Genomic DNA, 25,361 nt, shown 5'->3' on the forward strand with positions numbered 1-25,361 from the left:
CACTTTTCCACTTCAAAAATCTCATCCAAATGAGAAAAAGCCTTCTGTAAGACAATAACGTGCTGTGTAATCTGCAGTACATTACTGTTATCAAGATAAAGTAATGGACAGACCCAGTTTTTAACTCTGCTTATCAAAATATGCTAACTTTTGATGATTGCATTCATGGTATTTTGAAGAAATGACTCAAAGTTTTCATCACCAATTGTACAACTTCTCTATACAAAATGAAAAAAGTTGCTAATATTGTATATACATGATTCAAGGAGACTGTTCATGTGAAAAAGAAAATAGCTCAGGCAGGTATTTTGCATTTACAAAACATGATTTTCATTAACAAAGTAAGTTTTGTAAACGCAAGCAAATTCTTCCTTGTAGAGGATTCACAGCAGGTGCACAAACAGATCTTAAAAACTTGCTCCTTTAACGGTTTGAACCAGCGAGACGTACAGCATTGAGACCCAGGACACGGGTTATCGCAACAGGCTCAGGCGAGCACTGCAGGAGTTACGTTTTTAATCTGGCAGTCAGATGAGGAACCCATAAAAAGCCTGTGCAGTTGCTCTTCAGCACCCGTAGGGGCTATTTTAGAGCAGCATCAGACACTTGGCATGTGCTAGGAGAAAGGAAGGGAACTACGGAGAAAAAAAAATGGTGACCGTAGATAGAGGAGTCGATTACGAAAGCCTTGCGATTTGTCAGTCCCTTCCTTCGGGAGGGCTCAGCCTCCTTGGCACACGCCCCAGCCAGAGCCTGAAAAGGGGATATGGGGAAGGCCAGACACTGATACTTGGGACCTTCACCACAGTGCCAATAATACATTAAAAAGGAAAATGTTCAGGGTTTTCGTGCTGTTTTTTTTTTTTTTTTTTTTTTACTAGTGGAATAAAATCTGAATACCAGAATTCACTGAGAATCTATATACACCACATTTTAGTTAAACACACACCAATCTTAAAGTCAAGATTGACTATTTTTGCATTTGTAAAATGGCTAGAGCTGGGCTAAATTTCAGCCTTACAGGAGACTTTGGATAAGATCAGAGTTTTCTGTGTGTTATGCCTCAGATCCACGTTTTATCGCAAATGTTGAAGAAAACAACGCAGTCACCACAGTGCCAAGAATATCTAGGTAACAACAATGCACGATAGATATTCTTGTAATATTAAAACTTGTGTACTGGAAATAGATCTGAGAATCTAGCCACAGCCCTGAACCATAACACAAACTTCAATTGAAGAGTTTATTCATTTTATTCTCACTACAAGTTAAACCACCTACAATATCACTTATATATTGCCATTGTTACTCTGTAAAGGTGTGATATAAAATGCTGTAAGACCCGGTACCTTTTCAATTTATATAAACACAGTGAACTTCATTACTGTACATGTACTCTGCAACTACAGCTTAGCTGTAAATCCCCCACACACAATGGTATGGACATTAACCCCTCTATCCCCATTAAACTGTACATCAAGACAATACAAATTTACTGTCCCCACCCGCCCCTTACAAAAAAATAATACTCTAAAAGCAACCTACTGCAACTTTTAATTAAGACGATTACATATATTTTAGACCAATTGCTTTAAAGCAAGAAGGCAGTATAAACCTTCTAGGAAAATTTTTATAAAAGAGGTTAAGAAATATAAGACAATTTATACATTTAAAAACTTACAATAAATAAGAGATGCAGGCATTTTTGAATACTAGGTACTATAATCCAATACAAGAACATCTTGATGTTCCGAAGCCATAGGTTGAAACTTATTGTTCCTCACGTTTCTTCTCATCTCCATGCTTTTAATATTCATTAACCATGACTGGGTACTATGGCTCATTACTCTTCACAAATACTGTGGTTGGGGAAAAATGGTTAATTTTGCTACTAAAAATGTTATAATACACTTTCTGATCATCGTTCTAAAGTGTCCCCCATAGTCGATGACTCCAAGACAGCAGGGCGATAGGTGCCCCTCTTCTCACAAGTCAAAACAATATTTGCTGGAAGTAACAAGATTCATACCCCATCACAAACAACTTGCACTGAGAAGAATTATAACTTAGTCCTGCAGTGAAATATCCCTTTTCCTCATTTTTGTCTTGCAAAATTCAGATGAAGATCACAGCATATTCATGATAAAGTTATACAACTGATTCAGCACCACAAAATGAATTGGGAGACACGACCGTCTGTCCTGGGTTGCAGGATCACAGGTTAGCCAGGAGAGTGCATTGTACTGTTCCAGAACAAACCTGAAAAGCAAACAAGCTTCCATCAAGCCAACAGATTTTTCTCACCAGTATTTTACAGTCCTAATTTAATATAATCCAGTTGCTTCGGTATTAAAAACATAAAATAGGTTTGCCAACATTCTGAAATAACATGCCGTCAGAATTATTACAAGCAGTTCAAAGCTACACTTTCTTCCAGAGGAAAACCTCTCATTTTAATTGTCTATGCTTAATTAATGTCAAGCAGTTCACATATTAAAAAAAGCCACAACGAAAAAAGTCTGATGCTTTCTCAACAAGTGTTCTACGTTTACATGAGTCTCTATAGACTCTTGTACTTCAGCATTTCAGTATTCCTACAAGATTGCCATGCACGATTCTGGCTTAACTGCAACATCTTCCGCTCATTTATGCGCCATCATCTGTGTTACAACTCAAACTCTCTTCTAGCTTGAGGAATTCACTGTCTTTCAAATATTTTCAGTTGTAATCAACACTGATTAACGAAAGAAGGCCTTAGAGATGTTTGGTTTTAATTGCGCTGTTCTGTGATAAAGTCATCTTTTAATCACTCAAAGCACAGAAATTTATATTGTCTCTGTGATGTACTACGGATATTAGCAGCACAAATTAAAAACTAACAGCAAGAAAAATAAACAAATACGTAGCTTCACTGCAGCAGTTTTAAAAATGAAACACACAATATTTTTTGCAAATAATCAATCATAAATACCTGAGCACATCAGAAGTTTGATTAGAATCAAGTGGATGGGAGTGTTTACTGTGGAGTAGCTCGTCTGATTGCACTGAAGGCACGTGGAGGTGCAAAGAGGCCTAAGAAAAGAAGGAAGATGCTAGAAATTACTGCCTGATTCAATTACACCGTGTTTTCTTCTCTCTGTATTGTTGACCTGTACCTTGCAGTCACCTTCTATTCTCTGACACAGAAGCCAAACCAAACCTTATCCTTAGGCCATCAACAAGTTCAGGAATTATCAGAATATAAAGGAAATGCAGGCAGATCTCTCCTAAAAGCACAGTGCTAGTAGGAATATCTTTTTTTAATCCCTTTGCTACATTAAGCGATTACTAAAAAAAAGCAACTCAAGTGGCCCGAGATGTCTAGTAACATACAGACTTGGAAGTTCAGTTGCTTTCCATAGGACTGGGCTATTGATATTCCATAGAGCTGCTTATGGTAAATAATAAATCCTCTATTAAAAAAAAAAAATGTCTTTTATCAAAGCCACATCTGAGCTTAGGCCAAAAGGAACTGCTAATTCAGACACAAATAAGGCTGCAGAAGATATATCTATATCATTAGAAAATAAAGCGTAGTATTAGAGATGCTAATTTAAGTCAAAAGTGAATAATATTAGCATACAGAGAAACTTTCTGTATTAATGTATAGCCTTAAATGTGCCAAGGTATGTCGTGATTGTGCCATAAAAAGATAAGGGGATCAAACAATATCCAGACAGATGATACAATGGCTATCACTTGGCAACAGCCAACATGGAAAACCTAGTTTTTATGCTTTGTGCAATACATAAAGTGATTTATTTATTTATTTTTACTCATTGTAAATGAGATATTACATTACACTTATGTACTTCCCTCTCCACCACTGGTCCCCATGAGACTTGGGCATTAACCAGAGATCTGTTTAGAAACTCAACCTGTTCTTAACAATATCATAGCACAAAGTCAGAAAAAGTAGTCCAGACTATCATGAAGAAAACATCAGAAGAGCAGAGCCCTTCAGAACATCTGCTACTTCCATTAATCATTTTCCTTTCCTTTAAAAAAGCGAACATGAAAAGCCAAAGCTTAAAAAATTTAAAACCCGACCTCTCTTGAAACAAAGGCAGGCATACCCCAAGAGACATATACCAACTTTGTTTTAAGCGCAGTAGTTCTCATAATTCAGATCCCTGCACAATTTTCTATGACAGATTGCCCGGGAAGACGCTGTACAGCCTGCTGAAGTGACAGTACCTTAAGAAACAAGGGACACTGATTTTGTGCTTGAGGACACGCTGACCAAAACCAGTCAGGCAATGGACCTGCTTTGGCAGTTGACACAAAATAACCGAGGGCCAATGGCTGTTGCAGTATATTTGTTACTTCATCATGAGATTCTGTTGAAAGCAATCGATCTGTACCTTGACCCTGTAAAACAACAGGCAACGGTTTAATATTAGGAGAGAGCACAAACTTAAGAATTATCTGTAGCTTTCAAAACTCAAGGCATTTTGAAATATCCGAACATTACACGAATCTTGCAAAGACAATCCCACATCCAATTGATTTAAAACATTTCGTAGGAACCTTTCATTCCACAAAAGGAAATTAGCAGATAGAGGAAAAAAAAAAAAAGAAAAAAACAACACACAACTGTGTATTTACTCTAATAATTACCTTGCCCATGTCACCTCCATGGGGGTAGTGGGACCCTGGAGAATGTACAGGGGATCCAGTAGGGGATGCAGGAAGAATATTTATAATATCAGGATCAAGATCATCTCCAGTGTCTAACAAGTCAAAGATTCCCATTCCATCTGCTCCATCTTGAAAAAGAACAAGACCAGTGAATTTCTATTTTGCCTACATACAGATACAACAATGCATTTCTGACATCAAGTGATTTTCCATATAAATCTGGTGGTTCATTAGAATAAACATTCTTATTATTGGGAGGGTGACAAGGACTTTTTTTGGTTGGTTTGTTTTTAAAAGAATAAATCCGATCTACTAACCGTTGTTTGTGTTAAAGGCCAGATCCAAGTTTTCAGTGGTATAAGTTGACGATGCTACTTGCACAGATGCAGACGTGGGGAACACCAGTATATGAGTGCACGATGTGTCCTGTGGGGTATTCAGCTGAGATGTCTGCATATTCAAAGTGGTGCTGCGTCCAAATACAGAGCCGGTCGATACAGAATCTTGGGAAGAGAAATCAAATGTTTCCTTAGTTTTGCTAAACCCGAGCCATGAGTTCCCTTGCCAAAGAGAGAGACAGAGAGAGTTTCTCCAGTACCTGGCATAATAATGAAGGACCCCTGTGGTTCCATTGCCACCAAACACGCACTGAGGATGCTGGGAGAGTCCGCAGCAGAGATACCGCACATTCTGCACATGTCTTTTAGTCTCTTACTGAGGGACTGAAGGTTTCGGCGACTCAGCAAACAACTCCAGTCTGAGGAGATAAAGGACACAGGTTTGTCTAGAAGACCAGTGCTTGCTGCAGAATACGTATTTTACGTATAACAGTGTGAGGTGCAAACTTCACGTCTGCTGAGTTTTGAATACACAAAGGAACTCTAAAATTATTGAAGTTTTCTTCCAGGAACAGGGACAGACACTTTATATTACTGAAAAACGAAAGCTTCAAATCAAGTTTTAGACTCTAAAAAATGCTAATGTTACCTTTTAATTCCCCATGTCCTATTCTTCCTAAACGGCCTATTACGACTCTCCATGGCAAAGAGCTCATCTGCACAAGTCCCAAGCACCATTCCCAGAGCTTCTGAAGACCAAGTCTGCGGGCTGAGCCCTTTTTCCTGCGAGCTCTAGAATTAAGAAAGAACGGAAAACAAAAGTAGAACTCATCTGCAACAAGTTTTTATTGCCACGTTTGGAACTTCTTACTTGTATTAACCTGAACATTCACAGGATCCAAGAACGTTAGTATTGTAGTACATCAATTGCAACTTTAGTTTGTTTTTTTAATTAATCACATTCTAACACTGACATCAAAAGCCAGCAAATGTGTGTGGGAAGTATGAACACACGTAGAAAAACACTCAAGAATCACAGGAAAACAAATAGCATTCTTCTAGAAGTTTAACTCAATATGCACATAATATGGAAAATATCCATTTGCTTTAGCTAGCTTTGCAATATAGTGAGTCTACTGAAGCCAGAGTTATTCTTACAGCATCATAAACAGATTCTTCAGTGGAAGGAAAGAAGATATACATGCTAAAAATTAACAGTTTTGTTCTTACCTGTTTGGTACATCAATATTAATTATGCAAGTTTCTAACTGTTCTCCATAGAGATCTGTACAGGATGCAAGCAGCCATCTCTGATCATGAGACAAACAGTAGCCTACAAAAAGCACGTTATACTTCTGGCCAGCCTCTCCAAAAGTTTCTCCTAGTTCTGTTTGCTTGTCCTTTACAGGAGCCAGTATAAAAGGAGGGGTGTAGAGTCGAATACACTCAGGTCTCTATAAAGGTGACAGAGCAGACAATGAAGTTTCAGAAAGCAATGACTCCTAACAACTCTAGTTAGTTAACATGAAAGACACTGGTGATTTAATAAACCCGGATATTTCACTGATCTGCATGTTTACACAATCACGTTAACAATACTCACATCAGGGCTCTTAAGAGCAGTTTCCATGGCTAAACCTGGGCCAAAGCCAGTTAATGTTTTCACGTTGGTGGAAGTTGGAAGAGGTCTCCGACACTGAGTAAAAGCTGAAAATGCTAAAGATTTTAAATGCTGAGTGTAAATCTGCCGGTCTTCATGTTTCACAGGTTGGAGAAGGTACTGACATGGGACAATCTAGAACAGATTACAGAGGGGAAAAAAAAAATTACTGTTTCATCATTAGATTAACTGACTTTTTTAATAGTATTTTGGTATGTTGCTTTTCCAGTTTTACTGTACAACCAAATTTCTCTGGTTCTTGGGTATCTCCTATCACTTCTTCCAAAACTATGTAAGACTTCAAGCAATTATTCTCACTGAAATTTTCTTCAGAGAAGAAAAGAATTTGTTTAGAAGAGAATCTTGATTATTCCTCCAAAAGGATGCCCTCAAACTAGTTTTGCTGCTACTGACATTACAGTTGGCTGTCTATCAGGTAGGAGCAGTGTCTAAAGCCCAGCAGGGTTAGGCTGGCAGCACAGACTCCGGTGATGGGACAAGCAGCTTTCCCATCCTTCACTCAGTATTGGAGTGGGCCACTACATTTCCTCTGAGACAAGGCCGATGAGTTTGGAATCTACTACAGGATTTGGCTTTGGTTCATCACACCCAAACTGCCCTAAAAAACTAGAGTCTTAATGATTTAATAGCCGTACAACTGTAAGTAATGTTTACAAAGCAAATGAAACTTTCACCTTTAGGCCGTTATTGCCTCCAAAACACAGCCAAAGATCATAGAATCATAGAATTGTCTAGATTAGAAGGGACCTTTCAGATCAGAAAAGTCCAACCAGATATTTTGTTTGGCATTTTTCTATACTTATTGGCTCACCTGCACAGAAATTATATTCTTGATGTTAGGAGGAAGAACTTGAACCATCTCTAAAAAGCAGCGCAGAAGTCCAAGCGTCCACAAACTAGATGAGCTACTGTTCTCATCCTTTTTTTCATATGTAAAAGGATCAATTATGTAAACTACAATTGCAGGCGGATAGGTGATAGCATGTGAATCTCCATCTGTAGGGACTCCAACTTTATCACGATCCATAGTGCTGGAAATTAAATTTTGAAACCAGTTACAAAAAGCTGTTTTATAATGATTTATTTTTACTTTAAAATTAAGATCGAATTGTCAAAGATAAATCTAAAAGACCTTCGAATCAACTGTGGCGTAAGAAACAAGAAATAGTCTTTTTATTTCATTTTTATATGTGTGCTTATCAGCAACTCAGTATTGCTTGCCTTTTCTTTAGCCTTCTTTATTACAGAAGCTCAACAGCCCATAGTTCTATTGCTTCAACTGGGGAAAAAGAATATCTACAAGGTCAGTCTCTCAGTAAGAGCTGTCTTTACTACTGCAACTTTGATACTAGGAAGTAGAACTTTAAGACGGTGCCAGTTATCTATTCCCCCCCTCCTTAAAATATAGAAGTTCTGTGAATTTTTTTCTCTTTAGAGAGAGTAGAAAAAAGAGAAAGTTTATTTTTGTACCACAGCAGACACTGAGATGCAATTAGAACTGCAGCTAAAACTGGAACCAAAAAAAGTTCAGCTCCACCATGAATGAACTTTCATTCTCCCTAAAAAGCAACCTGGTGACTAGAAAAGAAATACAAGATTTTTATTGAGGGAATGAGATTGGCATAAATAGGTTCAGACTAGTGGAGCTGAGGGGTTGTTTTTTTTAGCTGACGCAGGTTTGAGACTGCAGTACATTACCTTTCAGAAACCTCCGGATGGGGCTGCGCAGGCGCTGAAGTAGTATCTCCAGACATCCCCGCTGTTTGCAGTGTTGGCTGTTGCTGCTGTCCTCCTGTCTGCCCATTTTGGACTGTTGCAGCCTGAGTGGGCAGGGAGGCAGAAGTGGTATTGTTCATACTGCTAAAAGCTGGAAACGAAGAAGGCTTGCTTGTTGGTATCCCACTGCCTATATTGGCAGAAGAGGACGATGGGGCAGTGGTAGTCAACGTTGCATTAGCTGTAGTAGCTGCAGAAGACATGGCACTGTTTGATGTTGCTGTCATAGTACTACTGGTGGGAGCTGCAGGAGCAGACGACGGAGTGTTAGGATTTCCAGCATTCGCTGTCACTGGGGGCAGAGCAGAGGCTGGCTGGCTGGCCGGAGGGATCAGGTTTGTTTGGCAAAGTAAAGAACTGTCCAAAGGCTGAGAAGCAAGATAAGGACCTAAAACCAGAAAAAAAAAAAAAAGCATAAGTTTTATATTGCAGCTGTTCTTAAGCACACTTCATCTATGTAAGCCTATAGTTTTAACAAAACAGAGAGCAAACCCTTAGCACACATTTTACCTCTCAAAATATTAAGTTTTCAAGTTCTAGTATTCTCATAAGACTCTTTCAGAAATATCCAGAAATTTATTTTTAAAATATTTTTTTCCAGACATGTTGAATTGCTAGAAATCACTGCTTCAGAATTTAAGTCACCAATACAATAAGATAACTGAAGTCCCTGTCACACAGCAACACTGCTGTTCCCTAAAGATACTGCTAGATAAAGAAGCCATTTTAGCATGTCTAAATATATGGGGGGTTGGATTTTTTTTTCCCCCAAGCTTAAAAGTAAAAAGCTGTAACAAACAATAAGACTCAATGAATAAATGCAATGATTTCTTATTCTCTACTGGAACGGAGGAAGTGGTTATCGTACAAAATAAGAAACACACAAAAAAATTTCATACCCAGCTCATATCTGCAAACTTGGGCATATAGTTTGAGTTTGGAAAATGCTTCATTGTTGGCATTAGCTGTCTGTGAGAACCATTCCGTGACCAGCTTCTCAGAAAGCTTCTTTGAAGCAGTAGGTCCAACTCTCATGATCCCATCAGGCAACAACTTACAGATAGGTCTGTGCTGACCCAGCCTGCATGACTGCAAAGAAGGTAAAATAGAAGATGCAAGATAAGGAATTTACAAGCCTTAAAAATCTGTTAAATATCACACAAAGGTGCACATATATATATATGAAGAAAGAGAACTCGTAGTTTAGTTATGATATTCCAAAGTAACATTTCATTCTAGAATACTACACCAGTATGAAATATTTAATAGTGTATTTTATGGTTTATTTTCAGGTTTTCCCAAATGCAAAGAGACCAGGTTGATACATTATCTACTCTAATCTTAATCACAATCCGAGTAATAAATGCATTTAATTAATTAATTAAATGTAGCTAAAACAATTAAAGTGGTAATACAGAGTTTTACCACTGAGTGGCGTTTATCAGATAAAGTCCCTCAAAACAGCTATTACTGCAAGGAATGGTGAGCAGCATGAACAACCCTTATCTTCCAAGTGCCCATTCCTAAAATCCTTTCTAGCAGCTTTCCGAGACAGCGTTCTGTGCAAGCGTTTATATCATCCGAGACAAGCCTGATAAGTAGTTATGAGTAACAGTCTTTCAAAAACCCATTTCACTGCTAACTGCCATAAATAATGTACCTCGTATATTGCAGTCAGATCCCTAAAGAAGCTTTTTGCTCCATTCAGCAGAGCCTCATTCTCAGGGCACACCACAACATAAGCAACATCTCTTTGAGATCCGTAAGGTTCCAACATCAGCCTTTCCCAGTACGGCAATGCAAACGGAGACAGCACCAGAAAATCGTAATCGTATCCCAACAAAAATGTTGGGATTGGCAGTGGTTCCGGGGACTCATCGGTTCCTGGAAAAGCAAGACACATTTTCCAATATATTAAAGCAGGAAGCTTAAAATGAACACCCTGCTTCTAGGAAACACGAACAGAAAAAACACTAGCGTTCCCAGCATCGAACAGGAAGTAGCACTGGTGATAAATGGAACGGTTCTCATTTTAACAGATACAAATGAAAAACCTGCATGTGTGATCCAACCCTCCACAAAAAAGCATCAGCCAAGCATTTTTATTTGAAATCTCTCAGGGCCTCAAGAAGTTCCATAGTTGTTTAATACTTCTATCAGTATATAGACAATCAGGAGCAGATCTTTACTGTTCAGGAAGCTTTCCCCGCACAGTCTAAACAATCAGCAATCAAATAAAGGCGGGGGAAGAAAGGTAAATAATATAAGCAGGTATGTAAAGGACCACAGAAGGAAAAAAACTGAAGAACATGCATTTATATGTATAATTACCATGTTCTAAGTATAGCTACAAAAGATCTGCTGGTGAAAGGTCACTCTTCTATATAGTGATAAATCAATCTCATATGCTAATGAAGTCAGTTTATATCTTGAGTGCACCAAGTTTACCTTGTATCTGTAAATATGCATCACGTGTTGGCCACTCCAAATATTTATCACAGACAACACAATGGATAACCTCAGATCTTCAACACAGTTCTGAAACTACTGAGCAATAAAGCACATTTTTTCAAGCATTTCAAAGCTAGTATTTTTAACTATGCTATTTTTGGAGTAATTAAAAAGAGCGTAAAAAAAAAAGAGAGCAATTACTCTGTTTTTGACATTAAATCCATCTTTGCAATTTCAGTCCCTCACTTGCAGAAGCATCAGGTGTATATAAACAGTGCAACTGAAGTTGTTAATTTTAAATACACATATTCCTTAAAACAGGAAATGAATTAAAGATGGAAATGTTTTCTCTTTTTCTAAAGAGAAGAATTTTCCCCTGTCTAATAGCTTTTGTTAGTTTAAGGAAAGGTCAAATGTTGCTCGGAATTCCAATAGGCTGAACAGCATCCAGACCCTGAGGTTTGGTGGCCGGATCAAGCAGAGATTAACGGAGAGGAGACTACACAGCAGTTTACCGTAGGAGCCTCTGCCAGCCATTTTGTGAAACTGTTGCCACGTGAGGGGGCCTTGCACACCCCAGGACCGGACCGTTCGCTTTTTCTGAATTGCATCCTGAAGAACCGGCTGGAGCGAGAGGAGCATACGAAGGATGTCCTGGGAACACTGCATGCTCACGTCCACAACTGGAAGGACAGAAGATTGTCAAGGCCTATTGCAACAAGAGGGTACAAGAAAGCCCTCCACGAACAACCCAGAATCCTAAACCACCTTGATTTTTAAACAGAGTCACGCTCCGGAAATGTACATGCAGGCCACCCAAAGGCCATGATATAAGAAGTTAAGCACACAGATTTAGAGGTCTCCCTCTATCCCTTCTCAGCTACTTCCAAAAAAACACAGATAGATTGTTGTTTTTTTTCTTGTAGTTTTTTCCCTTGAAAGCCTTACCAACTTATGATTTAAACTAAGGGAAAAAAAAAACCCTAAAGTTAAAAAAAAATACAAACAAGTTGCACAACCCTTAAACTACAGTATTTCCCTCCAAATAAAGGAGGGCTGGGCAGACCGTCACCCAGTGCTCGTTCCAGAGAAGCTGAGGGAAGCCTCAGTCACAGCCCATTTCATCAGCTTGCCACCACTATGCCATGTAACGTACAGCATTTAAGAATAAAAAGCTGACACAAAAATTGGTACGGCTATAATTATATAGCCTTCCATTTAGAAGTATCTTTACATCTTTTTATGCTAAATACCAAGGTCACAGTAACACAGTCTTCTCCTGGGTGGCCGAAAACATTGATTTATCTATAGCCTGGGCTTTTAAACTTAATCTCCCACCGATAAACAGAAACCTACCTGCGTTTTACTGTTAGTCCTCCTCATCCTCATTAAAAACTATGAATCGCAGCTAACTGCTATCAAAGTTTCATATTTCACTGTTCACCCTGCTAGAGCTGCTACTTGAAAAGACTATTATTGAGAAGTAGTAGTATGCAAATGCACAGAATAAAGGGTATTCTATGAGACAGTATATCATTAGTCAGGCCCTAGAAGGAAAAATCGAAGGATCTCTGGCAGATCCAACATGCAGTGAAGGCTACAGTAATGCTTTATTTGCCACACATGCCATCATAAACTGCCCTCCCCCCTTAAAGACGGGGGGGAACCAACTGAATCATAGATCTTGTTTAATTCTGCCACAGTAGCCTTGACAATACAGTCACCATTTGAGCCACCTACACTTCCTACGTACACTCATTCCACAGAGCCTCCGTAGATGCAGTCACCAAAAGCTGCTTTAAAAGAATAAGCCTAGTGCAGTGTTGTGAACAGTTACTGTGGTCTTACATTACACTTCAAATTTACGTTAGGAATTTACAACTGACAGTAGCCAAGGCCTACACTCTGCTTGGTGTGCGGTACAAGCACAGAATGTAAAAGGAATGGTTATTCTGAACACTGTTAAAATAAAAGTTTATGCAAGCATGCAGGTGGAAAAACACTCTTAAGCATCCAATATTCACGAAGGAAAATAAAAAAAACCCAAACCCTTAAAAAAATGCATAGGTGGACAAGTAGGAAATAAGCCGTTTTCAATATTTACCATTTCTTTTTGACCAGTGGTGCAAGCAAGTAGTTTTCACAAGTGCTTCATCAACTTTTCCTCCTGACATATTGTCCATGAACTGCCGTCCATGTTCCAAGGCTAAGTAGCAGTCATTGCAACAATCCCTTTCTTCTACGCGTACCAGGTTGCTAACTGCGCCAACTTTGGGAATGGCATCTTGATCTGCTGCTCCAAACGGTGAGAACAAGTTGGTGCATTGATCCTGCAGCAACAGTATTAACTCATCGGGCAGTTTCTCAGGTTCTTTCAGTCCTCCACTGCCATGTTCAATAGAAGTAGCTCTGAGTGCTTCAAAGCGTTTTTCTGCTTCTTTGCCGCACTCCGTATTACGGCCTAGAATATCCAATTCATCTTCAAGAAACAGTCCGGAACTGTTGCCAAATTTTCTATTCATAACAGCACTGAAACCACAGGTACACCTATACTGGGCCTCTTGTGTTGGATCAGGAATGTAAACTCCAACATCAGCACCTTTGATGTTCATATTGCAAACACATATGCAGCAGCTGTCAAAGTTACAGTCTTTGAAGAGATTCATTACAGACTCCGAGAGGATGAGATTCACATAAAGACTGTGTGCCTCTGGAATGGAAGGCACAGTTGCAGGTTCAACAGAATTAAGCGGTCTACATGTCGATGGTGTGGAAGCTGGTGAGTATAAGTCAGAGTTCTCATATTTGACTGAACCCTGTGCACTTGCAGGTCCACCAGCTCCACGAGGTGTTCGAGGAGTCCTTGGTGTTCTAGGAGTTGGGAAACGAGGGGTGGAAGGAGAAGGGAGAATTCCAGCTCCACTGTTACTGGGAGGCGCGCTACTTGGTGGCATCCCAAACGGAGTATGAGTTTGTGGCGTGTACGCAGGGCCATACTCTTGATCCATAGTGCTTCCATCACTAACAGCAGCCACAAGAAAAAGGAAATACTTTAAGTACACAACATACTGGTTTTGAAGTTTAAGTCTCAAATTTCTAAAGAAGGACCTTCCTAATTAATATTTGCTTTTTTAAACTAGTCTTTCATAATCACAATAATCACAGCAAGACTTTCATTCCCTAAGGAACTTCAAGAGCATTTGTTCTAAATGACTTTGCAGGACTCCCATTGACAGCACTGTTAAAGAATCTTTCCCCGCCTGCTTTCGTCTTTTCCTTTGCACAAAGCTTCCAGGAAACAAGTGTGGTCAGAATAAATTATAAATTCTGTGGATACAAGGAGTCTAAAGGACACGTTTTTTCGTTCATGTTTTATTTACACGTTGTGTTGACACACACTAAGAAAATATTCAGGTTCAGCTGGATCCATGAGGAAAGTATCACCTAGAAACGTTTAACATTTTCTTTCCTAAGCAGCTGAGTATCACCAAAGACCTATAAGGCTAACGAGACCTGGAAACATATTGCTTATGAATGACCCTAATAGAAGCAATATCAGTATTTACTCCCAAGATTTAACATTCATGTAATTTTATCAATAAATACCTAGCCTCCTTGTTGCCTAACCCATTTACACCAGCTACTAACACAGAAGAGAAATAAGAATAAATATTTTCTTCAAGAAAAACTGCCATCAAGATCATCACTACCAAATGCAGATTACAGAAATGCCTACTGCAATACTACTGTTACCAGCCAATGTCACACTGGGCATAGCTTGCAATCAAAGGAGATGTTTTCCTCGTGCCAATACAGCTGAGATTACTACTATTTAAGAAACAGAAACACCACCTACTAAGCCCTTACAGTACCTACAACACCACCGCAAAAACAAAGTCCCAAGTTTACATTTATCTTGATTGTTACCATCTTCATTACTTATTAAAACTGGACTCGCACCATTAAGCTTCCCCAAGAAACCTTTAGATGAAACAATGAATAAAATGTATGCACAGTTAAGGAGCTATTTGAGAAGGTAGTCTCTTACAGTAAGGTTTAATCATAAGGATTTTTTTAAAGGCTCTTGTCAGCTGTATAACCACAGCGTGTCTTTACAAATACTTCTCATTACAGATTTAGCAACAAAGAAAATATTTAGGGGTACTTCCTATAGTGTGGATAACCGACCACCTTACAAAGCTTAAACGTTTGTGGCACAGGTCATACCCATCTTTGATGAACGGCATGGCAGGTCCCGGAGGAAGTAAATCCAACTTTCCCACAGTCCAACTCTGGCGATAAATGCATTCTTCTGGCAGTTTGATGGGAGGAAGACACTGGCTAGGAAGCGTCTTCAGTGGTGCAAACATGGAACATCCCACTAGAGCTTGACAATTCTCAGGTTTATAAACATAAGAATAATCCTAGAAGTTAGACATGGTAAAGCATCAGCATGTAAATTAGACACTTCAGCAATTAAAATGCTTCTCAAAAAAAAATGTGACTAAGTTCAAGCATTAGTTCTTTAACATTAAATCCTGATATAGCTGCAAAAGAGAAAGCTAGATTTATACACACATAATTCGTACCCGTGGTTCTCCAAAAAGCAATATGCCAGCACAAAACAAACAATGAACTACAGTTACTGAAATGCATTTTTTCAGCTTACTAATGGCTAATTATGTATTACTCTTCCTTGAGGTTTAAGTGATAAAATACTACATACTACTTACTAGAACGTGCATTACCTACCCCAGTATAACGCAGGGCACAAGTTACAAGTTGTACTTAGTTTCCCACAGTTCCTATTCAGGATTAAGTAATAAATGGAACAGTAATAATTAAAAACATTTATGAGGACTATCAGCACTACCTACCTTTATTTCAGCAGGTTTGGGGCTGCAGAAACCCTCATCTACTTCAATTCTGAACTGAGCTCCCACACTAGAGCTATTCCCTTCAAGTACTGTTCCTCCAAGTGTAGTGTCCATACTGCCATATTCCTTGTTATTCATGTTCATTGGAGAAAATCCCATAATATGTTGTTCCAATGAAGGTGGAGTTGGATACATTTTATGGAGATCTGCAGTGCCTAATTTCAGATTAGAAGTAGGCTTTAGAGCATGAAAACCTTTTGAAGTATTTTCTTTGTCTTAAAATTTCAGTAGAGCAAACGAAGCGTATGTTTCCAAATTCCCACAACATATTAGCAATCAAATGTCTAGAGATAGTATTCTATTTAGAAAAAACAAATAAAGCTTACTTATGCATGACAGTGGGTCTAGGTTTCCTGCTTTTGCCTCTTTGCAGTTGGATTTGTCATCAGCGCCATTCACTGTTCGTTTAGATCCAGGCTAAGAAAAAAAAAGTATTGTAATACAATCACTTCAGACACGAACACGCGTTCATATTTCCTGCTAACAGGAAATTTCATGTGCAGTGTACGTACAAAGATGAGACTTTGTATAATATTTAGAAAAATTAAAATAAATCAGAAGCCCAATGGCTTCAGAACGCAGTTGGGGTTACACTTGTCCTCCCTTAACACTTTTAATTCAGAGAATGCTCTCCCATCTAATCATGATGCTATTAAAATGAAAGACCAGTTATAAAATAACTCTCAGCCTGTTAGCAGAGATATTAAAAAAAGCTAGATAGGGCTGCCCACTATCTATCAGAAAAAAAACAACACTCCCAAAGCCATGCTAACATTACTGATGTTACCACATGAACAGGAATAGAAAAGATAGAGAAACACAAATCCTGGAACAAGAGGTACAGGGAAGAAAAGCTGTTAAAATTAAAAGAACAAGAGATATTTTACAATGTTTAGATAGTACTAAAGTCTATAGAAAACAAGAGTCTTCATGTTTAAGAGCAAATACACTTGCTTTATGTAACGATGACCTTTGATGGCTATTAAGATCCTTCAGCCCTTACTCAGCTACAGCTCCCATTAAAGTTGATGGGCATTTTGTCTGGGTAAGGGGATTTGGGATTAAGCACGGAGCAAAGCAGAGTTCGGAAAAGACAACTGATTACAAACAGTATGGAAATAGAAACTAGAAAGATAATGGATTCAGAGCTACCAGAGACTGCAAGAGAAACTGTTGCAAGATAACAGCCGCTTCAATGAAGCGGCTTATTTGGCAGAACATCCACATGTTTTAATGCTTGTTCTCTTTCATAAGTTTTTGTTTTGTCTCAGTATTACCTTTAATGACTAGCTCAACAGAATTTAGACCATAGGAAAAGAACACCAGTACCACTGTCAAATCTGTAAAATTATAACTAAAGGTGTAGGCAAGAAGCATATGCTGTCTGTGGACAGTAAGGATATAAGATCACAAGCTTGTTTGTATCAAAAATATGATTGTATGAGTTAACCAGAACAGTACATCTGCTATAGAGGAGCCACAGCACTTACTTACATGCACGTTCTGCAACCTCTCCTACAAATGCCAAAAAAATCCCAACCCAAAACCACAAAAAGACATCCTTGTTCCTTGCAGGTTTTTGTCTAGCAGCTACCATTACTTTTGCACATCACTTACTGTTAGTTCATCTTCGTCAGAATTGAAGAGATTGTCAAGGTCAGTGTAAGAGACCACTAAGTCTGTTTCATGGAACAGGCTAGTTGATGCAGTGCGAGCATGAGCAGCAATACGTTGGGCATCTATAAAGAAAAACAAACGTTACAAAAACACTGGCAATATATATTCATTAAAAAAAAAAAAAAAAGACATCTTAAGAACTATTTCCATAGCTGGGGGGAGGGGGGAAGTACATTCTCAGTTCCACTCAACTGTCTTACACATAAATGAGTTCCCTTTAATTTTATAATCTTTGGATTTTATAGCCAACATTTATTTGCAAGATGCAACAAAGAAAATGTGTTCCTAGCAGATTCCTAATTCTGAAGGGACAGAGAAATACAAACCATAAAGTAAAAACTTAGTAGCATATTAGAATCTATTGACTATTCAAGAGATCATTAACATAGCACAATTAGAATGGTGGGGGGTGTGGGGGGGAGTCTCTTTACCTTGCTTGACGGAAGGACTAAATAGAGACATAGCATCCTCTCCTTCATGGGATAACACTGTAACACTAGACGTCCCATCCTCAGCCTATTAAAAAAAAAAAAAAAAAAAAAAAAGAGGTAGAAAAGTTTACTTCAATTAACTGGGGAGGTGAGGGGGGATTTTATTTCCCTAAGGGTACATATCAGAAGTATCAGGTTCTCATTAGCCAAGGTGTAGTCTGGGGGCCTGCTTAGTGGTACTTGCTTGGGGAGAAAGGAGCTCGAAATAGAGACAACATGCTAGCAACACGCAGATACGGATGTGAATCTTAGTTTTTGTGTTGGGGATAAGTTTAAAAAGCAAGCTGTGGATTGTTGCTACAACACCTTATTGAAAAACACTTGATATCAAATGCTATACATTAACTATACTTACTATTGAATGAAACTCTCAATACCAGAAGTGCATACAGACACAACTAGTCCTAATATGCAAATTTATTTCATATACAAGTTCCCAATGCAGTTATATTTTCTCCTTTTTTGGAGAGTGTACTTTTGTTTTAAGAAGCCACCTCACATAGTTCGTACTGGCTAAGGCACAAGAAAAGAAAAATAATTCAATTCACTGCGCAGGCAACTCATCAGAGTTCACCTCACCTACCCCCAAATCTTTCCACACGCGGACAAAGCACTTGCCTTGCTCCTCTCTTCCCCAAGCACCTGCCATCACCCGTTTCTACAGAAAGGCTACTGAGCCAGATTGATTTTTGTCATGATCCAGCAGTGTTCTCCCAGTATAAGTCATAAACCCTTAACGCAACAGGGCCACCGGTGTGCCAAAAGAATTTTAGGTGTAGTGCATGCTGCATAATTTCATTGATAATTTCTGCTAAATACTTTTTCTTTTTTTAAATATACTTCTAAATACACAGAGAAGGATTTAAAGTATATTTGGTGACTACAGCAATTTGTTTTAATCTCATCACTGATTTGTATCCTCATTCCTTTACTCACCTTGTGTTTCTTCCCGGCTTCCCTCTCAATATTCTGCCTATCTTTTTTACTATCAGGAAATAAGAATTCCACATCACCATCAACGAAGGCATAAGGATCGATTTCAGGTTCCTGGTCAGCTTCCGTTGCTACTGCCGCTAGGTATTGGTTTTTACTCTGATACTGTTGCACCAGTTCATCTGAAACCTTTAAAGGTTTCCTACATTGCACCATTAATCTGAACAGAAGAAAAATAAAAATCACAAAATATTATTTCTCATTTATTATGTGGAAATATTTTTGCTACCACACAGCCTTTACAAGAACACCTTCATCTTCCCTTCCCACTTTCTTCCTTTCCACCCCAGCTTCAGAAAACTTTTTGGGAAAAAGATTAAATCATTAGTCACTTAATATAACCTCCTTACACATGTCAGATACAGCAGTGTGATTCATTCTGCCCATCTCTCCTCAAGCACTGTCAATTCAGATAAAGATTAGTAATGTATCCCAGGTCATAGCTGTCATTTGTTATAAAGTACAAATGTATTAAACCATCTATATCCACTAAGAGAAGCTCACGAGGTTAAAAAAATTACTCATTGCCATTCCCCCATCCACGTCCCATAAAATGATCAGAAAGAAGTTATTAAACCTGAATTTTCCATGTTTTAAGAGTCTAATTCCTGAACATTTAATCCATTTAAATGTAGAAAGTATGTCTGCCCTCCCAATACCTGCTGTGTCCGACACTACAAACAGACCAACACTGTTGTACACACACAGCCTGGCTCTCCAAAAAGCCCAAGCAATAACCCCCACTAAAGCACACAAATGCCACTATGTTTAGTAGTCATTTATATCACTTCTATCAATACAAATGAAGCTGCAACACACCAATATCTAATTTACTGAAGAGAATAACAAAAACACATTTGCTTTTGTCAGCATTTTTCTTCTCTTAACATTTGCAACTAAAAATGGAGTTGGTAAGTACACAGAAATTAAGTTTTTGTGTCAGGATTATTAGTTTCACAGATGTAACATTGCACCAGCAAAGAGACACTGGCAAGTAGAAAACTATGCTATAATTATTAGCTATACATATGCCCCTCCACCTTCTGCCACTAAACAAGCTGTATTTTATGTATCCCGGTATACAAAAGGCACCATGTGAGGAAGATATTCCTTCAAACGAGACCAGTATTTCAGGAGTATCAGACTAACGTAGGTACACACTTTCTTCTTGCTCCGAGACCCTCTTCCTCCCAAACAGCAACAGAATGTCCAGTGAGAAGCATTTACAGCAATGTCACGCATGAAGTGAAAAAGGAGCATTGCAAGGATGAAGATGACAGAGGGATACTTCAAGTCCAAACACAGGTTCCAACATATCTATTCTTTCCCTTCTCAAGCCTCTATCCAAAAGGAAATGCTACCCCAGAAGAAACTAATGCATCTCACAATTAGTGGGGCTTTTGACAGCCTAGATGCAGACACTAATCTGGAGTTTAGAATAAAATAGGCTTAACATTTCTCCTCTGAGACACCAGACAGAAAGGGAAGTCTGATACAGAACAATTTAAAGAGTTCAACCTTGAAATTCTGCACACAAAAAGGCAGCGATTCCTCAGAGTCCTCCTCGCTGCCTTGTACATCCCTGTCAACTACGTGGTATGAGAAAGAAGAGAGAAAGATTCTTAATTTGTCATAAGGCTTCCTAGAAATAAGCTTTCCAAAGAACCACCTCACAGCTAACAACATTTTCAAATCCATCCACCGGAGCTGGTCATCCATGCTCAATAAAATCTTGTTTTAGGCATGACCACCACAGCACGACTGTCCCCAGACAGCAGTGCAATGGGTGGCACATTCTATGATTCTAAGCTTTGGTTAATGAACAAGGGTTTCCCGTATGATCCAAGGTCCAAGAGCAGTAACAGCAGGCACACCAGGCACTTGTTTTCTTGACAACCTCAATAACCTCAAAAACCTTAAGCCTTTTGAACAGCAACACAGAGAGAACGTGCCATGTGCAAGACCACCAGTTTATGTTACTTGTTCCACAGAGAAATTGCTGATATTAGAAAGTACTTGCAGCCTACATTAAAGTTAACATCTTCCAGGAAACCAGATTAGCTTCCTCATTGTTCCCATCAGCCATTTAAACACCAGCTTTCAAAATCTAAGAGCTCATCTGAATAAAGACAAGAGCAGAACTGAGGCGGAAGAAACTTTCAGAGGGTAAGCCTGCAGCTGAGACCATCCGTGCTTTCTTCAAATAATGAACCAAGTATTAAAATAAGAAAGTGGTTGGGTTTTTTTTTCGGGTGGGGGGGGAGTGTGGACTCAGACACATGGGACAGGACACTAAGTCCCAAATAGGCATAATTTGGCTACAGATTAATTTTACAGTGGAAAAACAAACTTCATTGCCATCTGCTAAACCAGAGTTCCAATGAGAAAAAGCTGGAAAGTCTCACTACATATTTGTCTGTGCCTTGTGCTCACATTTCACAAGTATTATCTTCTTGGACAGCACAGATAGTTACACTCACACACTCAGCATTACTGCTCGAGCTGATGAGAACAACATTATGCTTTAGTGACAAGGTTGTTTATAATAAGAAACTACTGCCTTTGGCCTTTCAGTTTCCTCACTTTCTCACGTTATTACTACAGTATAAGGTACTACTTACTCTGTAACTGATGTTACATTTTCCTGTCCAGCAGGTGTTACTGGATCGTCTCTCAACTTATCATTTGGAAGCTGAGGTGGTAAGAATTCCACATCCTTTTTCTTTGGAACTTTATAATACTTCCAAGTAGTATCAGCTTCATCTTCCTCCAAATTCACTGCAGTACCAACATACATCGTAGGCTCTATAACTTCAGGAAATTGAGCTGGAAAAGGCTGAGACAAGCCATCAAGTCTGTCTTCCATTGTTTTTGTGGGAACCAAGGGGTCTGGTGTTGGCATCTGGTAGAAATGTTGACTCTGAGGAGTAGAAGGAGCTTTAGCTACCCCTTCATCAACTACGTCACACGGGTGAGGACTAAGTGGTGGTGGCTGAGGCGAATTTGCCATTTCAGCATTATGCATCTGAGGAGTCTTTGCTACATCATTAGTTCGGATATTTGAAAATCTCACTTGACTGTCTGGTGCAGTCATCACGAGCCTCTGACTCGCTGAATCGGCCTCCATGGCAACATCATCACTGATAGATACACGATGATGAAAAGGAGTCAAAGGGCGTTTCTGTGGCTTATCCCCTTTGTCTTGCTTCTCATTTGTCTTGTGCTTTGGAGCTGCTTGCTGTTGTTGGCCCACAGGTGGTGCCTGCCCCTGTTGACCTGAATTTCTTGGTTTGAGATTTTTGTGCCTGCAGAATTAATACAGGGGAAAATATTTCACATTAATCTTTCAAATACGTCTATCATGTTCTTTTTCCCTAGATAAGAACCCACTTCTAGGCCACTAAACAGCCAATTATAGAACTCAAACTGATACCGTTCTGAAGTGAAGCTGCCTCTTTCTGACCGTAACTTAATTTGAAAGACTTGAGTAGCATTGCAAGATTTCAGAATACCATTTAAAACCTGGAAAAGCTGTCCTATGAGCCAAACACACAGTCCTCATAACTGAGGACAGTATTTTATAACTGCTTTTAACAGAAATAGATAGTCACATGAACACGTTGTCGCTTTTAACTTCTGCCAACGCTGACGACTCAGTAGAACAACATATGAATGACTTCTTGAATTCAAGCACCCGTACTAACCAATAGTGCTGTCCGGGTTTCTATGGGATAAGGAGTGGAAAATTGACATCAAGAATCTAGAAGACAAGCTCAGTCCTATAAAAGTTATTATTTTGAAGCTTTTGTAGCTATTTACCTACAAATTTAGCAAGGGCAGAAAAAAGAAAAACCTTAATGTCTCCACTGCATTAGTGCAGTTAGTTTTTTCCAGTATAAATGCACTTGAGCTTAAACATTTCATCTTCAGGTTCAAGATGCCAACTTTCTAGATCATCTGACAGAATGAAATACTAAAGCGTAGAATGAAATGTTTATGATTAACTGCATGTACATCCTTAGTGTCTGGCTATTCTTTGCCACTCTTCCATTAAGAAAGTTAAAAAGGATGTAACCATGTAACTTGTATTAAAAAAACCCAAAAACACAGGATTAGGCAGGAATAAAATGTGAGTGGTATCAAAATCTATTTTTACTTTAAACTCTCATACACATTTTCCGTTGCTTTGAATTCAAAAAATGGAGAAAAATAAGGGGTTTTAAGCCTTTTCAATTTCTCTTTAGGCAACTGCATATTTCTAATACACATCTCACACAGTTAATTGATTGTTTTCTCTTAACTAGCGCTATCGTATCTAAATTCTCCTTGAACAGAATATTTAATCTTCCTGCATCTCCCAGCTCTTCTCAAGACACAAGTATTGCCACAGAACCTAAACCAACCATTTCAATAAAGGAGGAAAAAATGTGTTTCTTTCAAAATGCTACACCATCCAGACATTTTCATTATTTTTTTTTTTTTTTTTTAAGATTCCAATATTCATTGCAAGGTAATCCATGTAACATTTAAATCAGAGAAAGCATTTAAACCTTTACAACACTTCAGTCACCTAAAGATTAGTATTCTGCCATAAGTACAAAAACTGAGAATTTACTGAAATTAATGTTTCCGTTTATTTTAAACGCCTGTATTAACAGTCTGTGTCAATGCAGAGTTTCAAAACAGAAGTCATAAAAACCGGAGGTTAATTCAGAATTCCCCCTCGTATTTTGATCCTCCCCCCCACTAATATAAAAAATATATACTGGCAATCAACTCACAGAAAAGTGGTTTCATATACAACCACACATGGAATGCCATATTTCCCCAAAAGTAAAGCAGGTTTGGGGTTGGTTTGTTGTTTTGGTTTTTTTCATGTTCATCAAGACACAATGCTGTAATCGTCTTGCTGTGATTAAACAGCTTTCTCCCTTCAAGGCTAATGCCACAGCCGTCTAGAAAAGGTTCTTCATTCCTAAATAAATAGGCATTCCCTTTCCATTGCAGCCCGAGAAAGTTGCCTATGAGATAGTTTCTACCCATGTACAGGCCTAAGGAACTCCAGCTTAAGACTCAGAAATTGTCACTGAGCCGCCAGTAGGTTCACTCAGATGATTCACTTGAATAAGAACTCTGCATTATCTTATTGGGCAGAGTTTCAAGACCCACAATGACGTTTAGGATATGAGATACAAATTTTGTTACAGCTTTCCTACAAGCAGCTATTGTTTAATTACTCCTAAAGGAGTCATCACAAGCCCTCTCCTGAGCACTTCAATCTCAGTGTACATTGTTGGACTGAGGGTTTGCCAAGTACTGTACCTTGAACAATTGCAATTCGTCCTCTGCGTGGCTTCAACAAAATCCCAGGATGCTACCTTGTCAGCTGTCTCTTCATCACACAAGCCATTTGATGTAGCAGAATACTTCCTCCTATGATTCAATATCGGGAGAGTTATTTGGGATCAATAGATGTTCTTTCCTTCTGTCAAACCTCAAGAGCAATTTTGTGGCACAGGATTCAGCAAAGAAATTATAAATAGCCTTTTACTAACATATTAAACTGTGAGCTAAAGAAACTACTAGTTAGGAACAAATTAACTTCTTTAAAGTGTTTTATTACTAAGAGTAAAGCACCTCCTACTTGCAGTCACAGCATCTTTAACGGAACTACTTTCTACAACAAACGCACAAGATACCATGGGTATTTTTAGCTTCACAAAATGAGTACGTACTTGTTCTGTGCTCTGTTCATATTGCATTCTTGCCAAACTCTGTCCACCACTTGATTGGCTAGCTTTCTAGGTATTTTGCCACCATGATGGCTAGTACTGTCAGAGATAAATCCATCAGAAACTGAAGAAAACTTCACCCATTTCTGGGCAGATTGAGCATCAACTGAAAAGCAGCACCAGAGGAAAGAGTTTTAGGCAATGAGGCAATACACTCACAACCACTATGACTCCAATTCAGCCACCACAGGAACACCTCAGGAAGAAAAGTATCTTCTTAACTCAATGTTAGGAAATAAAAACAAATAGAAAATTTAGGTATAGTAGCCGATTATTATAACATGTTTCCCTCTCATAGGAAAAAAAAAGTACCATATATGTTTATGTTATAATTGGGTTGGCTACTCTTGATCTTCCAAGAAGCTATAGATCTGAAAAAGAAAATAATATTGCTCATACATCAGGAAAATTTGAGTAAAGCTACCTGTTAGCAAATTTAACAATATTATTCAAAAAAAGCATGAAACTAAGGTAACAGAAGACTGGGGGAGGGCTGGGGGGGGATAAACAAAACCTCTTCTGCACAAGAAGAGCTGTATGTAAAT

At 38.6% G+C, this 25,361-nt stretch overlaps 1 protein-coding gene across 2 annotated transcripts in view; it reads right to left on the reverse strand.

Annotated features, from left to right (window-relative positions):
* Positions 1-854: 854 nt before the first annotated feature.
* The window catches only part of MED13 (mediator complex subunit 13), a 54,515-nt gene continuing 30,008 nt past the window's right edge, over positions 855-25,361 (reverse strand). For both annotated transcript variants that reach the window (XM_054208142.1, XM_054208143.1), the window contains 24 exons: positions 24,760-24,922; positions 24,347-24,457; positions 21,646-22,329; positions 18,968-19,184; positions 17,972-18,056; positions 17,481-17,602; positions 16,190-16,280; positions 15,804-16,018; positions 15,154-15,350; positions 13,031-13,947; positions 11,442-11,609; positions 10,136-10,359; positions 9,375-9,564; positions 8,398-8,863; positions 7,511-7,730; positions 6,622-6,813; positions 6,249-6,472; positions 5,668-5,810; positions 5,279-5,437; positions 4,998-5,183; positions 4,660-4,808; positions 4,237-4,410; positions 2,972-3,072; positions 855-2,259 (listed from right to left, as the gene is read on the reverse strand). In XM_054208142.1, the coding sequence (XP_054064117.1) occupies positions 2,127-2,259; positions 2,972-3,072; positions 4,237-4,410; positions 4,660-4,808; positions 4,998-5,183; positions 5,279-5,437; positions 5,668-5,810; positions 6,249-6,472; positions 6,622-6,813; positions 7,511-7,730; positions 8,398-8,863; positions 9,375-9,564; positions 10,136-10,359; positions 11,442-11,609; positions 13,031-13,947; positions 15,154-15,350; positions 15,804-16,018; positions 16,190-16,280; positions 17,481-17,602; positions 17,972-18,056; positions 18,968-19,184; positions 21,646-22,329; positions 24,347-24,457; positions 24,760-24,922 (5,531 nt within the window). In that variant the 3' untranslated portion in view covers positions 855-2,126. The remainder of the gene's footprint in view (positions 2,260-2,971; positions 3,073-4,236; positions 4,411-4,659; positions 4,809-4,997; positions 5,184-5,278; positions 5,438-5,667; positions 5,811-6,248; positions 6,473-6,621; positions 6,814-7,510; positions 7,731-8,397; positions 8,864-9,374; positions 9,565-10,135; positions 10,360-11,441; positions 11,610-13,030; positions 13,948-15,153; positions 15,351-15,803; positions 16,019-16,189; positions 16,281-17,480; positions 17,603-17,971; positions 18,057-18,967; positions 19,185-21,645; positions 22,330-24,346; positions 24,458-24,759; positions 24,923-25,361) is intronic.

The sequence above is a fragment of the Rissa tridactyla genome, chromosome 7 (genome assembly GCF_028500815.1).
Source record: "Rissa tridactyla isolate bRisTri1 chromosome 7, bRisTri1.patW.cur.20221130, whole genome shotgun sequence".
Classification (NCBI taxonomy): Eukaryota; Metazoa; Chordata; class Aves; order Charadriiformes; family Laridae; genus Rissa; species Rissa tridactyla.